The sequence below is a fragment of the Aptenodytes forsteri genome, unplaced genomic scaffold, assembly GCF_000699145.1.
Source record: "Aptenodytes forsteri isolate BGI_AS27 unplaced genomic scaffold, ASM69914v1 Scaffold145, whole genome shotgun sequence".
NCBI lineage: Eukaryota > Metazoa > Chordata > Aves > Sphenisciformes > Spheniscidae > Aptenodytes > Aptenodytes forsteri.
In genome coordinates, this window is record NW_008795122.1 from 4220301 (window position 1) to 4237812 (window position 17512).

The window sequence follows — 17512 nt, forward strand, 5'->3', positions numbered from 1 at the left end:
TAACTATGCAGTTGGACTAGATGATCATTGTAGGTCCCTTCCAACTGAACTATTCTATATTCTGTTTCATCCCGTGTGGACAAAAGACTTGTTTCTTTAAATGCCATCATATGTTTTTCCTAAACAAGCACACATGTGCATGCATATGCATTCCATATTTATGTATATAACAGTAACATTTACCTCATTCCCATGTCATTTTTGGCTGCTAGCCTAAAGGTGTACCCCATTGCTGGTGATAGTTTAGTGATCCTATACTGCTTCTGTTGGCCATAATAACACTGGCAAAACTCTCCATTTCCTTTTCCCTAAAAAGGAATAAGTTAGTTAATCACATTATTCGCTCTATTATATATGCATCCATCAATTAAAGTAACACACAAACGTGAAGTAAACTCATTTTTTGAAATGAAACAGAACTCAAGAATCTCCCATATAGTGAGGCAGTAGTATACGAAACTTTGTATGTATATTGAATTAGAGGCTTTTTTCCTTCCTTTCTGTTTCCCAGCTCAACAGGGTTGGAAGGAAGGAGCCATGAAACTTCTGCAGCTCTGCCATCTCATGATAGCTGTCCAGGTAGGGACTGAAAGATGCTTGTGGGGCACAGTAGATCCACCCCCTTTGTACAAAAGAAAGACTGTTACAGGAAAATGATCCTTCAGTGTCAGCTCTTGAAAGAAGTATTGGACTACAAGTGAAAAAGCCGCTATTAGAAGTGACAGAATCACGTACTTAAGATCCTATTATTTTATACTCCCCAAGAAAAAAATTGGGCAATAGCCATATTTTCATAATTGCTTCAGGAATTACGTATTTGTCACATGCCTCTAAACAGAAGTCGTAATTTTCACACAACTTGATGTGCACAGTCACATACAACTACTTTTTAAAAAACTACAAAATTAAAAATAAAATAGAATAACTTGCTTACTTCATCCCATTCTAAAAGGTAACTGTGGATTTTAGAACCATTATCACAAGATGCCTGCAACACGAAAAGAACAAAATTAGAGCTCTAACTGGATACAAGACCACTTAAGGAAAAAAATTCTTGTATAGGTCAAATCATGACAAAACCAGTGGAGGGCAAATGATGCTCACCTTAGAGGATTGTTCTGCTTGCCAAGACAGTTCTAGTTCAGTTTCCATCCAATGAATGCTTGTATCGTGTTTATGGTTTTGTTTTTTAATTTAGACCTTGAAAAAGTATTCTGGCAGCAGTGTAAAATGCTACAGTATTTTTCTGAGCAGCTAGACTGCAGGTCTGCTCAAATCTCAGTCTTTCCAGACCACTTCATTTGCTTTGCACAAACAAACCTTTGTTCAATAATGGAGAAAGGAATTGGTTCCACAGTACAGTAGAGGACTGGAACTCGAACCACTGTCTCTCATTCAAACTCAGTAACTTTATCTACAAAGACTCCTTGCTTTTCTGGGAATCCTTCTCTTTTTACTGAAGTTCACATTTAACCCAGTACATGTATTTCCAGTCACAGAACTGTGACTGAAATTAGTATGTTTGACAAAAATTTTCTATTTCAATGAACTGGCATTTTATTGTCAAATCCAAAACAATTCTGAAGAGTTTAAAGTATTTATTTTAAAGGTTTTTAAACAATTCTTACCTTCCACTGCAGAGTAAGAGAATTTTTGGTCCGATTAGTTATCCTGGGCAGATTTGGAGTATCAGGTTCACAACTTGTTGTGGTAAAACTCTCTGCTTCTGAAGGGCTCCCCTTTACACAGTTGCATTCTACTTGAACTCTGAAGTGGAAAAGAGCCAATAACGTTTTGGTTCAAAATCTGTATATACAGTTTCCAAAGAAAACTGAGTATTGAGAATTAAGTTACTGCCTTGCTACCTCATTGTTAAAATATCACTATTATAAATAAATAACGGGTGGAAGCATCTTGGTCAATAGAAGTAATGCAAAAGAAAAGAGTCCTTTACTTTGGATGTACATCACTACCAGTCAGCCAGCTTTAGTCCCACAATTACATTTGAAATCTGTCTTACTTGCTGTACTCTGATTGGGAAATAATGGTAACATCTTGCAGGCTCATAATCTGTTGTAGACGTATTAATTGATATTATAAATAATTATTCTTCTGCAAATGCTTTTGTCAGATGAGCACAATGAAGCTGTTGATATATTTTCAGAGTACCTTCTGCACTCCTTCAAGACCTTGCTGAGTCTGGTCACCCTGTCCTTTCCTTTAGGAAGTTTATGAATTAACTCTCCATGTACTTCAGAAGAGTGAATTCTTGCTTCTGTCTCAAAGAGAAATGGTTTGTTTTTCTAACAGCTTTTCTCCAAAATTGAATACGGGATTATTATCTGGCCTCCCCCTGCGCTCTCCCTCCTCACCCGTGTAGCTATGCCTTGTCTCCTCCTTGGGTGAACCTGCACATTACTTTCTTCTAATTCACCTGTTCCTTTGAAAGGAAAAAACAAAACCCCAAAAAAACCTTTCCTCTGATCACTGGTATAAGACCTGTGTTGCCTGCTTATGAAGATGCAAAAGTCCTTATATGTTCTTGTTGCATGAACAGCAAGTCACAGGAAATTTGGCTTTGTAGACTTCATGAACAGGGAGAGGGAGACATTTGAACAGTGACTAATGTTGCACATGAAGTTGTTTGTGTTTGCATACAGTTGCAAATATGTAGTTTGTCAGTTATCTTCATAGTTCAGTCTTTCTGGTCTTCACTGATTTTGGGCACTGTTTGCACTGGTGGAATTCTGTTTAACTCCCAGTTCGGGAAAAGCTTAGACGGCTAAGTCATCTATTCCCATGCATTCTCTTCAACGACCAGAATTAAGCAAGAAAGAATCTGAATGTAGCCTGATAAAAAAGGACTTATATAGGCAAACAAATTCCTAGGCTCTGACCTTTATGCTCCCTACATTTTCAACTTAAACATTGTTGGGTAAAGTGCATAAACACTACTTAAAACAGGAACAAAATCACAGGGAGAACACTTGCATATGAAGAGCTTTGAGTCAATTTATCATTCATCCTTCTCCTGAACCTGTGCTGCAGGCCATATAGTGGCCCAAATTAAATGAGGTGTGCAATGAAGAACAGACCAACCCTCTTTTGCTTCCAGTTTGGCAACGAGCTGTGCTGGAAAACAGTACTAGGAGGTATACTGTTTTCCAATACCCTGGAAAACAGTACTAGGAGGTACAGACTCCCTCACACCGAGGACCAGGAATGTAGCTCTCCCATTTGAGCAACTGCTAGTCAAAAGACTTACACAACAGAAATCCTCCTCCTCCCTACTGCCGATGTTCTAAAGCTCATGTGGAAAGAGGCACAACATTTCTGACTTGGATCCTTACTCAGACACACTTCTGTTCCCTGTGCTTTCTACCAGTTGCCTCTAAATTGGTTCCCTGGTCAGTACACAGGAGTCTTGGGGTTCTCCATACAGTCAAAAGAGGCAAATCCCTCACATGCTGCACATTCGGTCACTTCTAAAGTTGTACTCTCCACCTGCAATTATTTCTTGAAAAGGCAGTACTTCTAAGGTGGCCTTCACGATGTTACGTATTTATAAACTGCTGTATTCATACTGGTTTTTTTAAACCAAGAAATAAGACAGTATGTAAAAAAGGAGGGAAGAAGAACACCTAGCTACATCTTTCCAATCCTATGCTATTTCCTCAGTAGGACATAGCGAAGCAGCAAATTCTGCTAGAAGGGTAGAATTACATTAAGCTAGGGGCTTATTTAGTAATGCATACAGGGTCAGATCACTGGTCTGCTGGAGCAAAGTGAAAGCAGCATAACCTGACCTTCAGGTGGCCAGCAATGAGCATGTTCCTGTGCAAGGTACCTCCCTCTGCTGCCTCTGGGAAACAGAGAAAGCAAGCACCATCTGTGCCTGGCCCAAAGGACAGAAAAATGTCACTGTTCTGGCACGACATAAGAAGTAAAGAGCATGGATGTTGGATGAGAGCGCAACAATTTTCTGTTTTCCAAAACGGACTGAGTGGTCAGCTAAGCCAAAAATGTTGATTTGTGACTCAAAGGAGGGTGAGATGTGGTAAAGAATCTCTGAAGACTTATGCAAATATACAGATCCAATGAAACTTTTAAAATATTTCCACTGAATTTAATGAATAGAGAAGGAGATACTCACTTTGCATGGTAATCAGTTGCTGGCCTGAGATCATTTACAGTAACTTTATTTTCTTCTCCACTGGAAAGAGATACGATTTGGTTTAAAAGACTGTTTCAGAATGCCATACATTTATAAAAAGACACACATCATCTAACCCATCTGCCTAACACTCCTTCTAAGAAATATATTTGCTAACAGTTTATTTCTGTTGCTAAATATAGTAAAATGAAAATGCATTTATCTTTGAATTTTAGGGGCTTCTCGCATTTGATTCCTGTTGTTTTGCCCTGGTGGTTTTAGGGTTTTTTTGTTGTTCTATTTATTTGGGTGTTTTTTAAGAATAATTATTTTCCTCTTTACTCAGTAAGATCAGCTGCATGTGTACGCATGTATTTTACTACACAAAAAACATGGAAGTACTGGGGCCTTTAGAAGCTCAGTTCAGCCTTGCAAAAACGATTATCTAAAACTGTAAATGACTGCATATACCTACTTGTTAGAGCCCAGTAAGCAAAAAAGGCACCTCAGTGACATCTATTAGTCTGCTTTTACTGACATCACCTTATGTTAGCAAAGCTCATTTCTTTTCCTCTAAGCTTCTAGGACAGGGATAACCAACTTGCGATTCATGTACTGCTTCTAAGAAATCCATGGAAGGTGACTAAGATAAACTAGCTAAATACAAAGATTTATAATTATTAGAGAGCTTTACACCTTTAATGGTAAATTTTCTGTTGTTTTTCTCCAAGTTGCAAAAAAACGATTGAAAACCATCGTATTAGGAATGAAACAATTGAAAAGTTTTGTTTGTTTTGCTGCTGCTAGAGTTGTGTTCTGTGCGAATCTACTAACTTCATTTCGTACCTTAAGACTGTCTCTTACCAAGAGCATTTTCAGGGAAGGGAGAGATAACCTTACTGGGAGCAGAAGCATGTGCTGAAGTAAAGAACTACAAATACAATTTGTATTTCTCACTATTTGTATATCTCACTAATTGAGAACCCATAGTTTCTAGTGCAGCTGGTTGAAACACAGCTAAGTGATATTAAAACATGCTTCCAACATCTAAGAACAAAGTCTTTAAATTCTAACTGATGATAGAGACTTCAGTAATAAAACAGAACCAATTCTACTGAAAAAAGTAGCTTGTTTCAAAAGAGAAGTTGCACAAAACTTCCGACTACTTAAATCTCTGGACAACAGGCAGATTTTTAATGAGGTTTTAGGCCACATAATTCAATGCAACAGCAATTAAATAAAAATAATGAACACCTACATGTATACAGTTTTGTACTTTCCATCTTTTCCAGTATTTGAAATCATTACTTCGTAAGTATAAACATCTGGTACATTATTCTTGTCAGCGTCTTCTCTGGTATCACTGGATGGAGGGGACCACATAAGCAGTGCTGTTCTTGCCTGAATGTCTGATACCTGTAGAAATACAACTTTGAAACCTCTGCCATTTAAATGGTATTGTATATAAATGCTGCTTTGCCATATAGGACCAAATAAAAGAGAAGAAAATCATACAGCATTATCATATCAGAGTATTTATACTGATCTAATAGCTATTAATTAGTTTTTACAGATGAAATCAAGCTGGAAATCTAAGAAATGTCATGAGAAAACTGCAATCCTAGGGCCCAGGGCTGAGTGCAAACAAACTTCTAAGTAACAAATGCCACCTAGTGGGCTACATAAAAATGACTGTATAATTTATGAAGCACAAGAGATAGCAAGCATATATTGTGAATCAGTCGTTTTATTAAATGGCAGCGTTTCAGACTTTTTTTTTTACGTGACCAGTACTATGATTTTTTTTTTAATACCTTCTTGCTGACTCGGTTTTCATATGAAACATATAGAAGCTCAGGAATTTCTCCAAAATGACTGGCATTACTGTAGCAGGTACATAAAGAAACTCTGCTTTGGGCATTTAATTATGACTGTGACAAGTAGACTCTCCCATTAGATTAGAACCTATTTGGTTAACTACCCCAGCAAATTGGTTTTGAGCAGGATATTAATAGGCATACAACTACCTGAGGCTCTAATCTAGTACTCTGTTAGCGAACAGAATATTACAACGTGTAATGTACTTTGAGCTCAGGCACCTGCGACGAAGGCATGCTCACAAGGTCCATGTACATATACATACATATATATACACACATACATATACGTATATATACATGTGCACACACACACATATATATAGGCAACATCCTATAAACAGTATTCTTGTGGTGGTGCTTGCCTGCACAGCCCATCCTTTGCAGAAAGGCCTGGATAACAGTTGGTGTGATAGAAATATGAGCATGAACAGTGTGTGTGAATGCAACACCTCCAACTGTCTGAGAAGTGTTGGCCCCAACACGCTCATTGTGCTAATGGTGGCGACCCTCGGGTGGATTACATGGTAACTGGGGAATCACAAAGAGACTTCTGAAACGAAGAAGGAATCGGCTTCAGAAGTATAAAAGCAGCACGAAACATTCGTATCAGCGATAAAAGATGCTGGAGTGGAACAGAGCAATGATCAAAACCTGGCCTGACAGTGTGAGAAATTGCCCTGCCACCACTGCTGCCTCCATCCAGGCCTGACGGATGCCCTGAGTAGCCGCACCCCAGCTGGTGTGACAGCAGTTTGGGGTGCAGCAGACAGGGACCCACAGATCAGGTGGGCACATGTGACCTGGTGGAGAGCTTTCTCAGTTGCCTGTGGATTAGCAGATTGTAGGGAACAACAGATTTTAAGGAATAACACAGTTACATGCAAAGCTAAAGCACCCATGTCTCCCAAATGAGATGTGCAGTTAGGGGCACCCACACTCCCAGAAGAGTGGGTGCTGCTTGAAACCCACACGTGCTGCAAGGGGCTGAGGATGCTCATATTTCTGTAGGTAAGTGCACGGGTACGTGCGTGTGATTACAAATTTTTAGGATTTGTTATAGAAGGAAGTCTAGAAATTTGTGTGTGTTTATTAATATTGTACGTCTACTATTGTAGTTTATATGTTGCACCCGCCTAGTATTTCCAGTCATTTCTCGTTTAAGTCTCTCATTTAAGGGAATTGAAAACACATTTCATTATATGAAATGACTAGTTTTACAATATGACTGTAATATATGTCTATTTTGGGAATAATTGCTTTTGGAAATCTATTACCAGAGTATCAGAATCAAAATGCTATCTTCACAACTGGTGCTCTTAAATTGTTATAATCTACTGAACGAAAAACCTGAATGGGCCAACTTCAAGAATGAAGCAGAGAGGAGATGACTTACTGCTAACAGACAAACAGAAAGGAGGAAAAAAATCAAACAAGATGAGCCTCAATGTCTTGGAAATAATGTCACCAAGCCCTTATACACTAACAGGACTACACATCACATCCCGAAAGGGATCAAATACTAGTAAGATTACCCACTGAAGTTCTTGGAAACACAATTCAAAGTTTGGTAAGAGAAATTCCACTATAATCTTGATGTGGTCACAAACTACACTAACACTAACTACAACCACCTCAGTACAATTCTAGCATTTCTGGAAGTCTTTGGAGTTGTGGGAAGCACCTGGGGTGGTAAAAGGTCCCTCTCAGACAACCTTAATCCTTCCCTCCCGGGTTGCAGAAGGCAGCAGGGGATACTGAAGGAAAGAAGCGTAGGTTCCTGGAGGACCTACTATGCTCCAGGACTAGTAGGTCCACTGTAAGATGATCTATTCCTATGTTTAGCTCCCTTAACAGTTCAAATTTTTTTCCTAATGCCCAGGCAGTCTCTCTTACTACCAGCTATGCCTACTAGTACTCACCACCATGGAGCTGGACATTAGATCTTAGTCTGTCTATCTTCTTTTACACCAAAGAAGTAATGCGGTTGGTATGAGTGAAAGGTGGCATCTTACTGGAACATTAAAAGATTAGAGGTTTCAACTGTTCAGTACAGAGAGAGCAGGAACAGTGGGAGGGAGATTCAAGACAACGTTACAGACTACAGAGTAACAGAAAACTCACAGGACTTTGACCAGTAAAATTTAATCCAGAGTATTAGTGCAAATCATTATGTACCAACAAGTGCCAACAGAGAACAGGGTGAAATGTTCTTTAAGTCTCTGACTGGATGAAAAATTGTTATCCCAAGTTACTCCCACAGTGCAACGTTTGCTGGTCAACTCATGTAAACATTCCATAAGACTTCTAAAATAATAGATGACAACTGTTAACACAGTAACTGTAACACAATGACGCAGTATCATGTACCAAGCTAAAAAACAGTGACTATGTAGGTTGTTCTGGTTGTTTTACTTTGTGTAAACAGAGTATGTGACTAAAGAATATTATGAAGAGCTGAAGCTTTGCTGTGGCCAATTTGCCAAAGCTTAAAAGCAACGGTCAGTGGAATTGAACGTGATCAAAAATGCAAAGTGAAAAGTATTCACAGAAGCTGGAATTAAGGACATCCTTATGGTGCATAAAAAGCTGTAATGTATAAAAACTATATAAATTTTCTATACACACACATGCACACATATGCATATGGGGAAAAGGAAGAAATATGTTAGCAAATAAGCTACAATTGATCAGAATTTACAGGAGAAGTTAGAAGTTTCAATGAAACAAAAACAGCTAACAGGATTAAAGACGAAAGATATTAAAAAAACCCCAACCCCAAACTATCAGGAAAGTTCCAAGTTGGGCACTACTCTGTTATTGGTGGATGTAGAAGTTGAAACTGTAAAACATAATGGAGGGAAGAAAGAAGCATTTAACAGTGATTTCCATCCTGCATTTGCAATGAGGCAGAAATCCGTATCCATCTTATTTAACCCTGTTGCTGGACTAGAAAATTTACACCCTACAAAGTTACTGGGCCCAGTAGATGGTGCCCAGTGAAACTGAGCACTCTGCAATAAACCAGGTGGTCAGGTTAAACCACTGGTTCCCCGTCAGTGAGGTACACTCACATTAAACCAAGAAGTTGCAAGAAGCCAAGCCTAAACTAGTAAGCCCTGCTGAGGAACACTGGAGAGTGAACTACTTATGGAACAAGTGTTAAGAGGCAGGTACCTGAGGGCCTACAAGAAGGCGCTCATGGGCAGAAGGAACAGAACAAGAGGTACAACACTTAACTCTTTGGCAGGTATAAATACTGGAAATAATTTCCAACCCTGTCCCTCATACACCTGAATCCCCCTGAAGCTGCTACTTTCTTCATTTCTGCAACCCCAGAGGATGGGGGTGGGGGACTGTGGGGTCCCCATAATACAGCTTGTGTGTGAGGGGTCAATAATCAGACAAAAAGAAGAGAGGCAGTAGGAGTGGGACTGAGTAACATCAAGGTTTTTCTTCTGCACCTACACTTTATATAGTGTTACCTATTTTGTAAGTTCTGGAGCTTTTCAGTAAATTCACATACAGGTGGATGAGTATTTTCAACCACTCTCAGTTGCTAAAAACATAAAAAAAATCACAGCTGCAAGCACTGACAACAGAGAATCAGAGAATGTCATTTAAGTCCTTTTCAACTCATTTATAAAACATTTGGTACTGCTTTTCAGATTCAACTTCCAGCCAAGAGAGTGATTCTTAAAGACAAGTCTAGGTCCAGCTATATTCTTCCTCACCAAACTATTAATAAGGGACCAAAGCAAAGTATTAAAAGATTAAGAATTGCTAAAATGAAGATTTCCTGTAAAAAACTTTTCATTATTGTGTATATGCACTATGGCAGTCTTAGATTACATCAGCGTATACTATTTTAACACAAAACTCCAGCTTCACATGATGCAAGCACATGACAGTAATTACTAATTGCTTCACTAAGAAGCAATTATTCAATATTGTCCTTTATCCTTGATGTTCAATAATATCCCAATACTTGACTTTTTGAACACTACCCAGAGCTCTATTATGGAAAAGAATTACTAAAGTTTCAGAAATTCCCGTCAGTTCTCAAGCACAAAACACTAGCATATTTTCAAAAAATCTCTGCAATATAAGGAGGAAAAAAAGTATTTTTGAAGAACAAAGATTAAGATCAGAAGAATCCACTATTCTTAGGCGCTCCGAGACACTCAGGAGTGGCTTTTTCAGAAAACTTGGCATTACTTATTACTTTGTATGCTTATTCAAGCAGCTGCAATTGATTTTGGTTGCAGCTCTGAGCACTGTGTACTTCTGCAAAGCAGAGTACAATACTTGAATCAGGCCCTAGCACTGAGGAAACTAAAAGATGGGCATGTCTTCATTAGCAGTCCAGCTCGCAAAAGTGAATCTCCTCCTTAACTGTACTACACATGCCATTTGGGTCAAACAAAAAAGCAGTTTTAGCATGTGCAAACTGGATTGCATTCAGACAGTGACACAAGGTACTTGACTGGTGAGTGAGATGCATCACGTTCCAAAAGCCCACCAGCATACACAGAACATGCATGAACCACAAAACATGATGCTCTCCCAAGGGATTTACATGCTATATAACCAACTCAAATTCTGAGTTCCTATTGCCTCTCCTTATTAAATACTCAGCCTTCTGCTCCATTCTTCATTTTGCTTTTGCCTTTTCAGGTCCCTTTGTCTTCTCTTCTGCTTGCTTTGCTATTTGGTTAATGGACATGACAGCTGGTGAAGACTCTGCTCAAACGCTGAGGACTCAGCATGGTACAATCTGCAGAACCACTCCAACTTACATCTAGGTATAGAAAGTTCAAGACCTCCCTAAGTAGAAGGGTCATCTGGTGGCAGTACCACGTTACCAACTTGACTTAACACTGCCATGTACGAAAGGATGGAGGATCCATACAGGGAAAAGTTTAAGAAAACGAGAACATGTTCATAAAAACACCTAATGGGAGTCTGGAGGCAGCAAAGCTGATGTGCCCCATACTGCACATGATGTATGAGTGAAAGCACACCATGGAGCCCACCACCTGATTTACATGTGCATGCCCTGCACCTGGACATTAAGACATGGGACAACCCACGACAGGTCACAGCCTTCAGCTCTACTCAAGGCTTTCTGGAGCAGGATATGGTGCAATGGACACTGTACTGGACAGCACCTGTATGATCATCTGATCATCTGACCACCACCACAGCCAGTATCCAGTATTGCCTGTGCCAGCACTGAAGTTCAACCAGGGAACAGGGTGTTGATGATCCATCAAGAGCAGCATCATGGCACAATCCCCGCAGTGAATGTTTCAAGCAAAACATTAGTCAAAAACCTGCAGGAATATTTCTGATGAGAACTACAAACAGAAGGTGTGAAAAAACACAATCTCCTGGTTCATTTGTGGGAGACTGAGGAAAATGTTTCCTTGGAGAAACTGTGGGAGGGTTTCTTCTGATCTTGCAAGGCCTAAGTAGGTAACACAGCCTCCCTTTCTCTTATCATGTCACACTCCCCCAAGCTGCAACATCAGCTAGTCTTCCACCCACCCACAGCCCTGACAGTCCCTTGCCTTCGCAAAGCATAAGCCTCACCGAGTGCTCGAAGTTTGGCTTTTTGCCTTGTGTACACTGTCTAGTCTGTAGCAGACTACTACTGCCTAAGCCTGTGATGTCTTCTGAGGTCTGCAAGGAGATCACTTGTAGGCACACAGCTACATGCAGTGACATTCAAGTAAGGACATGGTGGGGAGGGGAAGTAGCATGCTTGCCTAAAAGGCATGGACAGTTGAGTGTTGAGGGTGGAAGGAAGTGAAAGAAAACAAGACAGTACTGGCACTCCGTTGCTTTTTCATGTGTCATTAGCAATGTAGCAGAAGACACCACCTGTTGATCATACTTCTCACAGTCTCACTCTAAACACCCCAGGAAGCTCAGAGTTGTCATTCCCTTTGGCAATGCAGCCACTGATGACACTCCAGACTTGGATGGCATCCTGTATGCCCTGACCACTGGCAGAGGACTGTGCATACTTCTTCGAGAGAACTGGTCCCCCTACTTCTAGTCAGGATAGAAAGGATCACCCACATTCTCACGAAGTTAAGAAGAGCATAGCAGGCACTCATTATTTGAGGGCCGCCGAGAACGCTGTGGTCCAGCATGCCCCAGTGACAGCACTATCTTGCAGTAAGCTAACCTTGCAGCAAAATTTGTTTCTGCATCCATTCTGATGCAGTATGTGGCTAAACTAGGCACACGCTCCCTTGTTGGGACAGACTCTCATGATTCAGAGTCAAAAGGGGTCAAAGACACTGGTCCCTTTAGCTGCACAGCCCTGATCCATTCCCAAAGCAGGTATGTTTTGTACAGTGAATGGCAGGGAGCACACAGAAAGAACAGCATGTTGCTGGGAAAAAAACCCAACAAAAACAAGAGGCAATTGTAATTTTGAACACAATGGACCAGCATTAGTACGAAATCTTCCCTGCTTCATTTTGAGAACAGAATATAATTCTTCTAACAGTATTTTGATGCGTATTTTCCTAGAATATGTGTGTATATGTATATTATTTCTATTTTTTTACATATATATATTAATAGCAAATGACTCCCTTAAATTCTTTCTAGCATCATCCTACAGTAAGCCTGGAGCCTTTAGATCCACTGCACAAGTCTCTACTGCTTGATCTAACAGAGTGATAGCAATAGGTGTTTGCTAACATCTGTGGAGACGAGATGCATAGCTGGGCAGTGAAACAACAGGCAGCAAAACAAAACCTCTGCTGGTAGGACTTCACAGGTACTTGCTGTCAGAAGAAAGATGAGATGTGGGAAAGCTGAATTACATTCCAGGTCCTGGATAAAAATCAGTGCTATCAGATGTAGACTTACATTCATTTCTTACAGCCATATCCCCTTCTGACCCTTTTTCTCCAGCTTCTCGAAGTCTGGTCCTAATCAACGGTTCTTCATTCCAGTCTGTACTCCTTGTTTACTCCACCCCAGACTTCAGCCCTTTACTCTCTCAATAAAGTTCTGGTATCCTTGTCTCACCAATCTTCATCTTTCTCAGGCAGTTTCAGTCTCTTGCTACTACTGCCCACTATCCCCACCACTCTCAGTCTTACTAACAAGACATTCAGACTCGCATCACCCTTTCATTACCAGTCTGCTTGTAAAAATAACAAGCAGAAAAGTTACCCGCTCTCTCCATCTTGTTCTTCCAATAGTTCACACCTACTATTCTGTTTGTTCCTGGCCTCATTTTCTCACCTTAGACTCCTCATCTATTTTAGGATCCCTCAAGTCTTGACTGTCCTTTGGACCTGTGCTCCTTGTCAGAGCTGTCTCTTCTTCTCTCACTTCCTTTCTGCCCCACACCTTAATCTCCCTAAGCTTTCTTTTCAGTCCCAGTTTCTTCTCCAAAAATTCTTTTTATTGCCCCTCCACTAGCTCAAATCACCAAGGTCATCCTATAAAGAGCTACTAAACTTGATTGTCCCAGCTACTATCTACACCATGGCAACAGCTAGGATCAGCTAACTCCTCTCCATTTCTTCATCTCAGCTCTCTCAACCCTTTGTTATAAGATTTGATTCAGACAGCTTTCACCTCCATGCTGCTTAGCCGCCAAAGACAGCGAGGCACTGAAGACATGTTAACCCATTCTGACGCTTGGACACAGCAGGATGCCAAGCATTCAGGACTTCCTCTGTAATTACAATCCCTGCTCAGCCCTTGGAACACCACAGAATCACAGGATGGTTGAGGTTCGAAGGGACCCCTGGAGGTCATCTTGTCCAACCCCCTTGCTCCAGCAGGGTCACCTAAAGCCAGCTGCCCAGAACCATGTCCAGACAGCTTTTCAGTATCTCCAAAGAGGGAGTCTCCACAAACTCTCTGGGCAACCTGTGCCAGTGCTCAGTAATCCTCGCAGTAAAAAAGCATTTCCTGATGTTCAGAGGGAACCTCCTGTGTTTCAGCTTGTGCCCACTGCCTCTGGGCCTGACACTGGGCACACTGAAAAGAGCCTGGCTCCATCCTCTTTGCACTTGCCCTGCAGATATCTACATACATTGATAAGATCCCCCCTGAGTCTTCTCTTCTCCAGGCTAAATAGTCCCAGCTCACTCAGTCTCTCCTCACCAGGCTGTAAAGCAACATATAAAAGAAGAATCAAGACTGGGGCACTAAAACCAGGACCAGGTTGTCTGGGAGGTGAAGGGGAGAAGGTATGTAGCTGATGAATGGCAATGTTGAAAGTCCGATGATCATTCCATCTGACCCTTTTTCCTTCTTCATCTTCTTTTCTCTGTATGTCCTTCCTTCCATAAAAGTTTTCTCTTCTTTATTAGTTGGGGGGGGGGGGGGGGGGGAGAAAGAAAAGAAAGAAAAGACACCTAAATCAATACGTTGGTAAATTCTCTCCGGCTTTTCCTGGTGAGTACTTAGCACTTATTCAGCATTGTTTAGCTACAGAAGGGCTGGAAACAGAGAAGGATGAAAGCAGGGCGCCTGATTATGGCAGAAGTAGCTGACTGGACAAACCCATGGCAAGCTCCCCCTGGAGTTTCAGCTGTATGGACTTTTTGTAGTTTACAAGAGGGAACACAGACTGTTTTTACTCAAGCAAGCTGGTGGACTGAGGATTGACGTGCAGATTTTTGAAAAGCTGTGTAAATCCTCACAGAAAGGTCAGGACCAGGGAAGGTCCAGATGATGAACGAAAAGAACACAGGCCTGTTCTAAAACGCAAGAAACTGCTAAATTTGGCAACAGTGCTTTAAAGAGTCTCTACACAGAGGTTATGAATTACAGTTTTACAAACTGAAAAGAAATTGGTAGATTTTCAAGCAGGTAAGTCAGAAACCCACTGCTGACAGTCACCTCCTTTGGTGAATTTTATGTCTCTCTTCCCTGGAGGTGCCAGAGATCCTTAAAGAGAAATCTGCCACAGTTTTTCTTTACTTTTCAAATAAGATTTTCCAAAACCTCATTTTTGGTGAGGTTTCCAAGACCTCACCAGGTATCTCTCATGCCTAGAGATACCCGGTGTGTAAAATTGTTTCCTGAAGAGTTAAAACTAAACAACATTACAGGAAATAGAGAACATATTTTACAGTAAGAGATGATGTTAAGCATCATCTTAAGTTAAGCATCATCATTACGTTACTGGCAACGTTACAAGCTCCTTCTATATATATTTTTTTATAACTCTCTTAGTATTGAGATTTCACAGAGTGGCCAAGAAGAAGAATTCCACATATGAAGTATCAAGACAATTTTAGCTTCATAAATGTTAATATACTAAAAATTACTTTGGTCATTTACATTTCAGTGACTGGAAGTTAAGTGAGTTTTCTTTAGTGCAGGAAGTTAAAGATCCTTTAAACTTGGAGAGAGAAAAGGATGTGTAACTGTATAAACTAGCAACAGATACATTCTGATTTTATGGAAAGCTTTATTTACTTACCACTGGCTTGGCTATATTAGAAAGAAGTGCTTCAAGTGCTTTTGTTTCTTCATCCTTTTCTTAAAAAACAGAATCAAAGCAAACAAAAAGTACCCATGAATATTGTTCAGTGACTTTACAGTGAAATAGCTCTTCAAATTCAACAACTGCGCATAGACTAAAGTATGTATAAAACAGAACACCTTGCCAACTTGCATTCATCTACAGCAACATAAAACTAAAAAAGGTCCCAAAGAAGTTCTTGATATAAACTATTCCTAAATCTGTTCTATGATTTAATGGAATACAGAAAGCCAAGTTATCTTTTATTAATGTAAAACTTTAAACAAACTACTGCTCTGGAGAACTTGAGCTCGTGGCTGAGATACCTCCTATAGATTTCTCTTTGTATGTAGATGCAGTCAAATTACAGTACTTTAAATATGTTATTGCACATCATGTGGAGGACTACTGGTAACACCATTGGCCTCCCTCAACTGCAAGGGCAAACCTTAGCTTAGCCTTCAGTTATATCTCAGGGCAAGAATCTAAGGTGTTTTGTTTCAGCTTAAGGTATAGCTGAGCTTTATAGAGGACTAGGTAAGTTTATAGAAAGTGTTTTATGTGCCTTCCCTCATACAATATTAAAATTTTATTATCTCAATAGTGTAAGTGAACAGGCTACTCAGTTTTGAAGGTGTGGCCAGGCATTTTTAATTTACTTAACCTGCCTTAAACTAAAAAGAAAAAGAAAAGCAAAGCCTAATAAAATTCTTTAAAAAACATGTCAAATCTATTTACAACTTTATATTTCTAAGTTTATAATAAACAGAAGTCGGAAATGTTATCACAAGTCTAAGTCACAGCATATAATTCTCCAAAAAGCAAAGAATAAAATTCTTTAAAAAACATGTCAAATCTATTTACAACTTTATATTTCTAAGTTTATAATAAACAGAAGTCGGAAATGTTATCACAAGTCTAAGTCACAGCATATAATTCTCCAAAATGCCTCCTGAAATAAATAATTTTGAAAAGTGGACTTTTCAATTTTTCATATAAAATACTTCTAAGGAACCATTAACATCATTTTCATAACATATGTAAGCAACAGTGCATTTTATCACCTGTGCCTTGGTAAAGTTAGCTCACAGATAAATACCAACTAACAGAAACTAAACTGAAGCCAAGACAAATACCATTCTGGAACTACAGTGACACGTATTCATTCAAGTTTGGAGCAACAGTTCCCAACTTCTGAATTCAGGTTGTATCTCAAAGGTGTCCCTTGGTACTAAGCTTTCACAGGGTATCATCTACACATGTTTTTAAACAGCTCCTTTAGGTTGAGATTTCCTGGTCTTAGTTAGACATACTTTCTTCGCATTCCTTTTGGTCTACAGCAATCTAATATACACTGGCACAAAATCATCTCAAAGCAAACTTCAATGAGTTGAGAAAATCATGGTTTGTTTCCCTTAGCATCACTAGTTACAACTCCCTATTCTGAGAAAATTGTACTTGGCTGACGACAAGTCTTTGACGTTGTGTTCTGAATCTGAAGTGCTATGCCAGTGACCTGAAAGTTGCATAGTGACACATCATCAGATTCGACAACTGTATGACCAAGACTGAGTAAATTCAGTCCATTTATGAGATCACAAGCTTTCTGGTGAAATAAAGGTATTAATAATAAACACATGGCAGTGTCTTAGAAAACATGAACTCACATGGACTAGTGTGAAGACTAGTCTTTTTCTACAAAGCCCTTTCAATAATGAGTTGGTAGGGACAGTCATTATGTGAATTTCATATAGCAAGAGTATCTCTTTCACAAAATATTCCTCTTTAACAAGTTGAATGTAGGTTTCCTGTATCAGACACCTGGTTCTTTCCATGTTTTCTGCAATATCAAGCAGGCCATCAATATTCAGTGATTTGTCAAAATGTTAGCACCAATAACTCTGGACAAAGCACAGATTTTTCTTTAAACAGTGTTATGAAGTATGACTAATAAGATTTGCTCAAATC

The 17512-nt window shown here is 39.7% G+C and overlaps 1 protein-coding gene across 1 annotated transcript in view; it reads right to left on the minus strand.

Annotated features, from left to right (window-relative positions):
* Positions 1-17512, minus strand: part of FNDC3A (fibronectin type III domain containing 3A) — a 105231-nt gene that overhangs the window by 28510 nt on the left and 59209 nt on the right. The window contains exons 6-11 of the mRNA XM_009277150.2: positions 15503-15561; positions 5412-5569; positions 4154-4213; positions 1629-1767; positions 935-988; positions 184-308 (exon numbers count right to left, since the gene is read on the minus strand). Coding sequence (XP_009275425.1) covers positions 184-308; positions 935-988; positions 1629-1767; positions 4154-4213; positions 5412-5569; positions 15503-15561 — 595 coding nt within the window. The remainder of the gene's footprint in view (positions 1-183; positions 309-934; positions 989-1628; positions 1768-4153; positions 4214-5411; positions 5570-15502; positions 15562-17512) is intronic.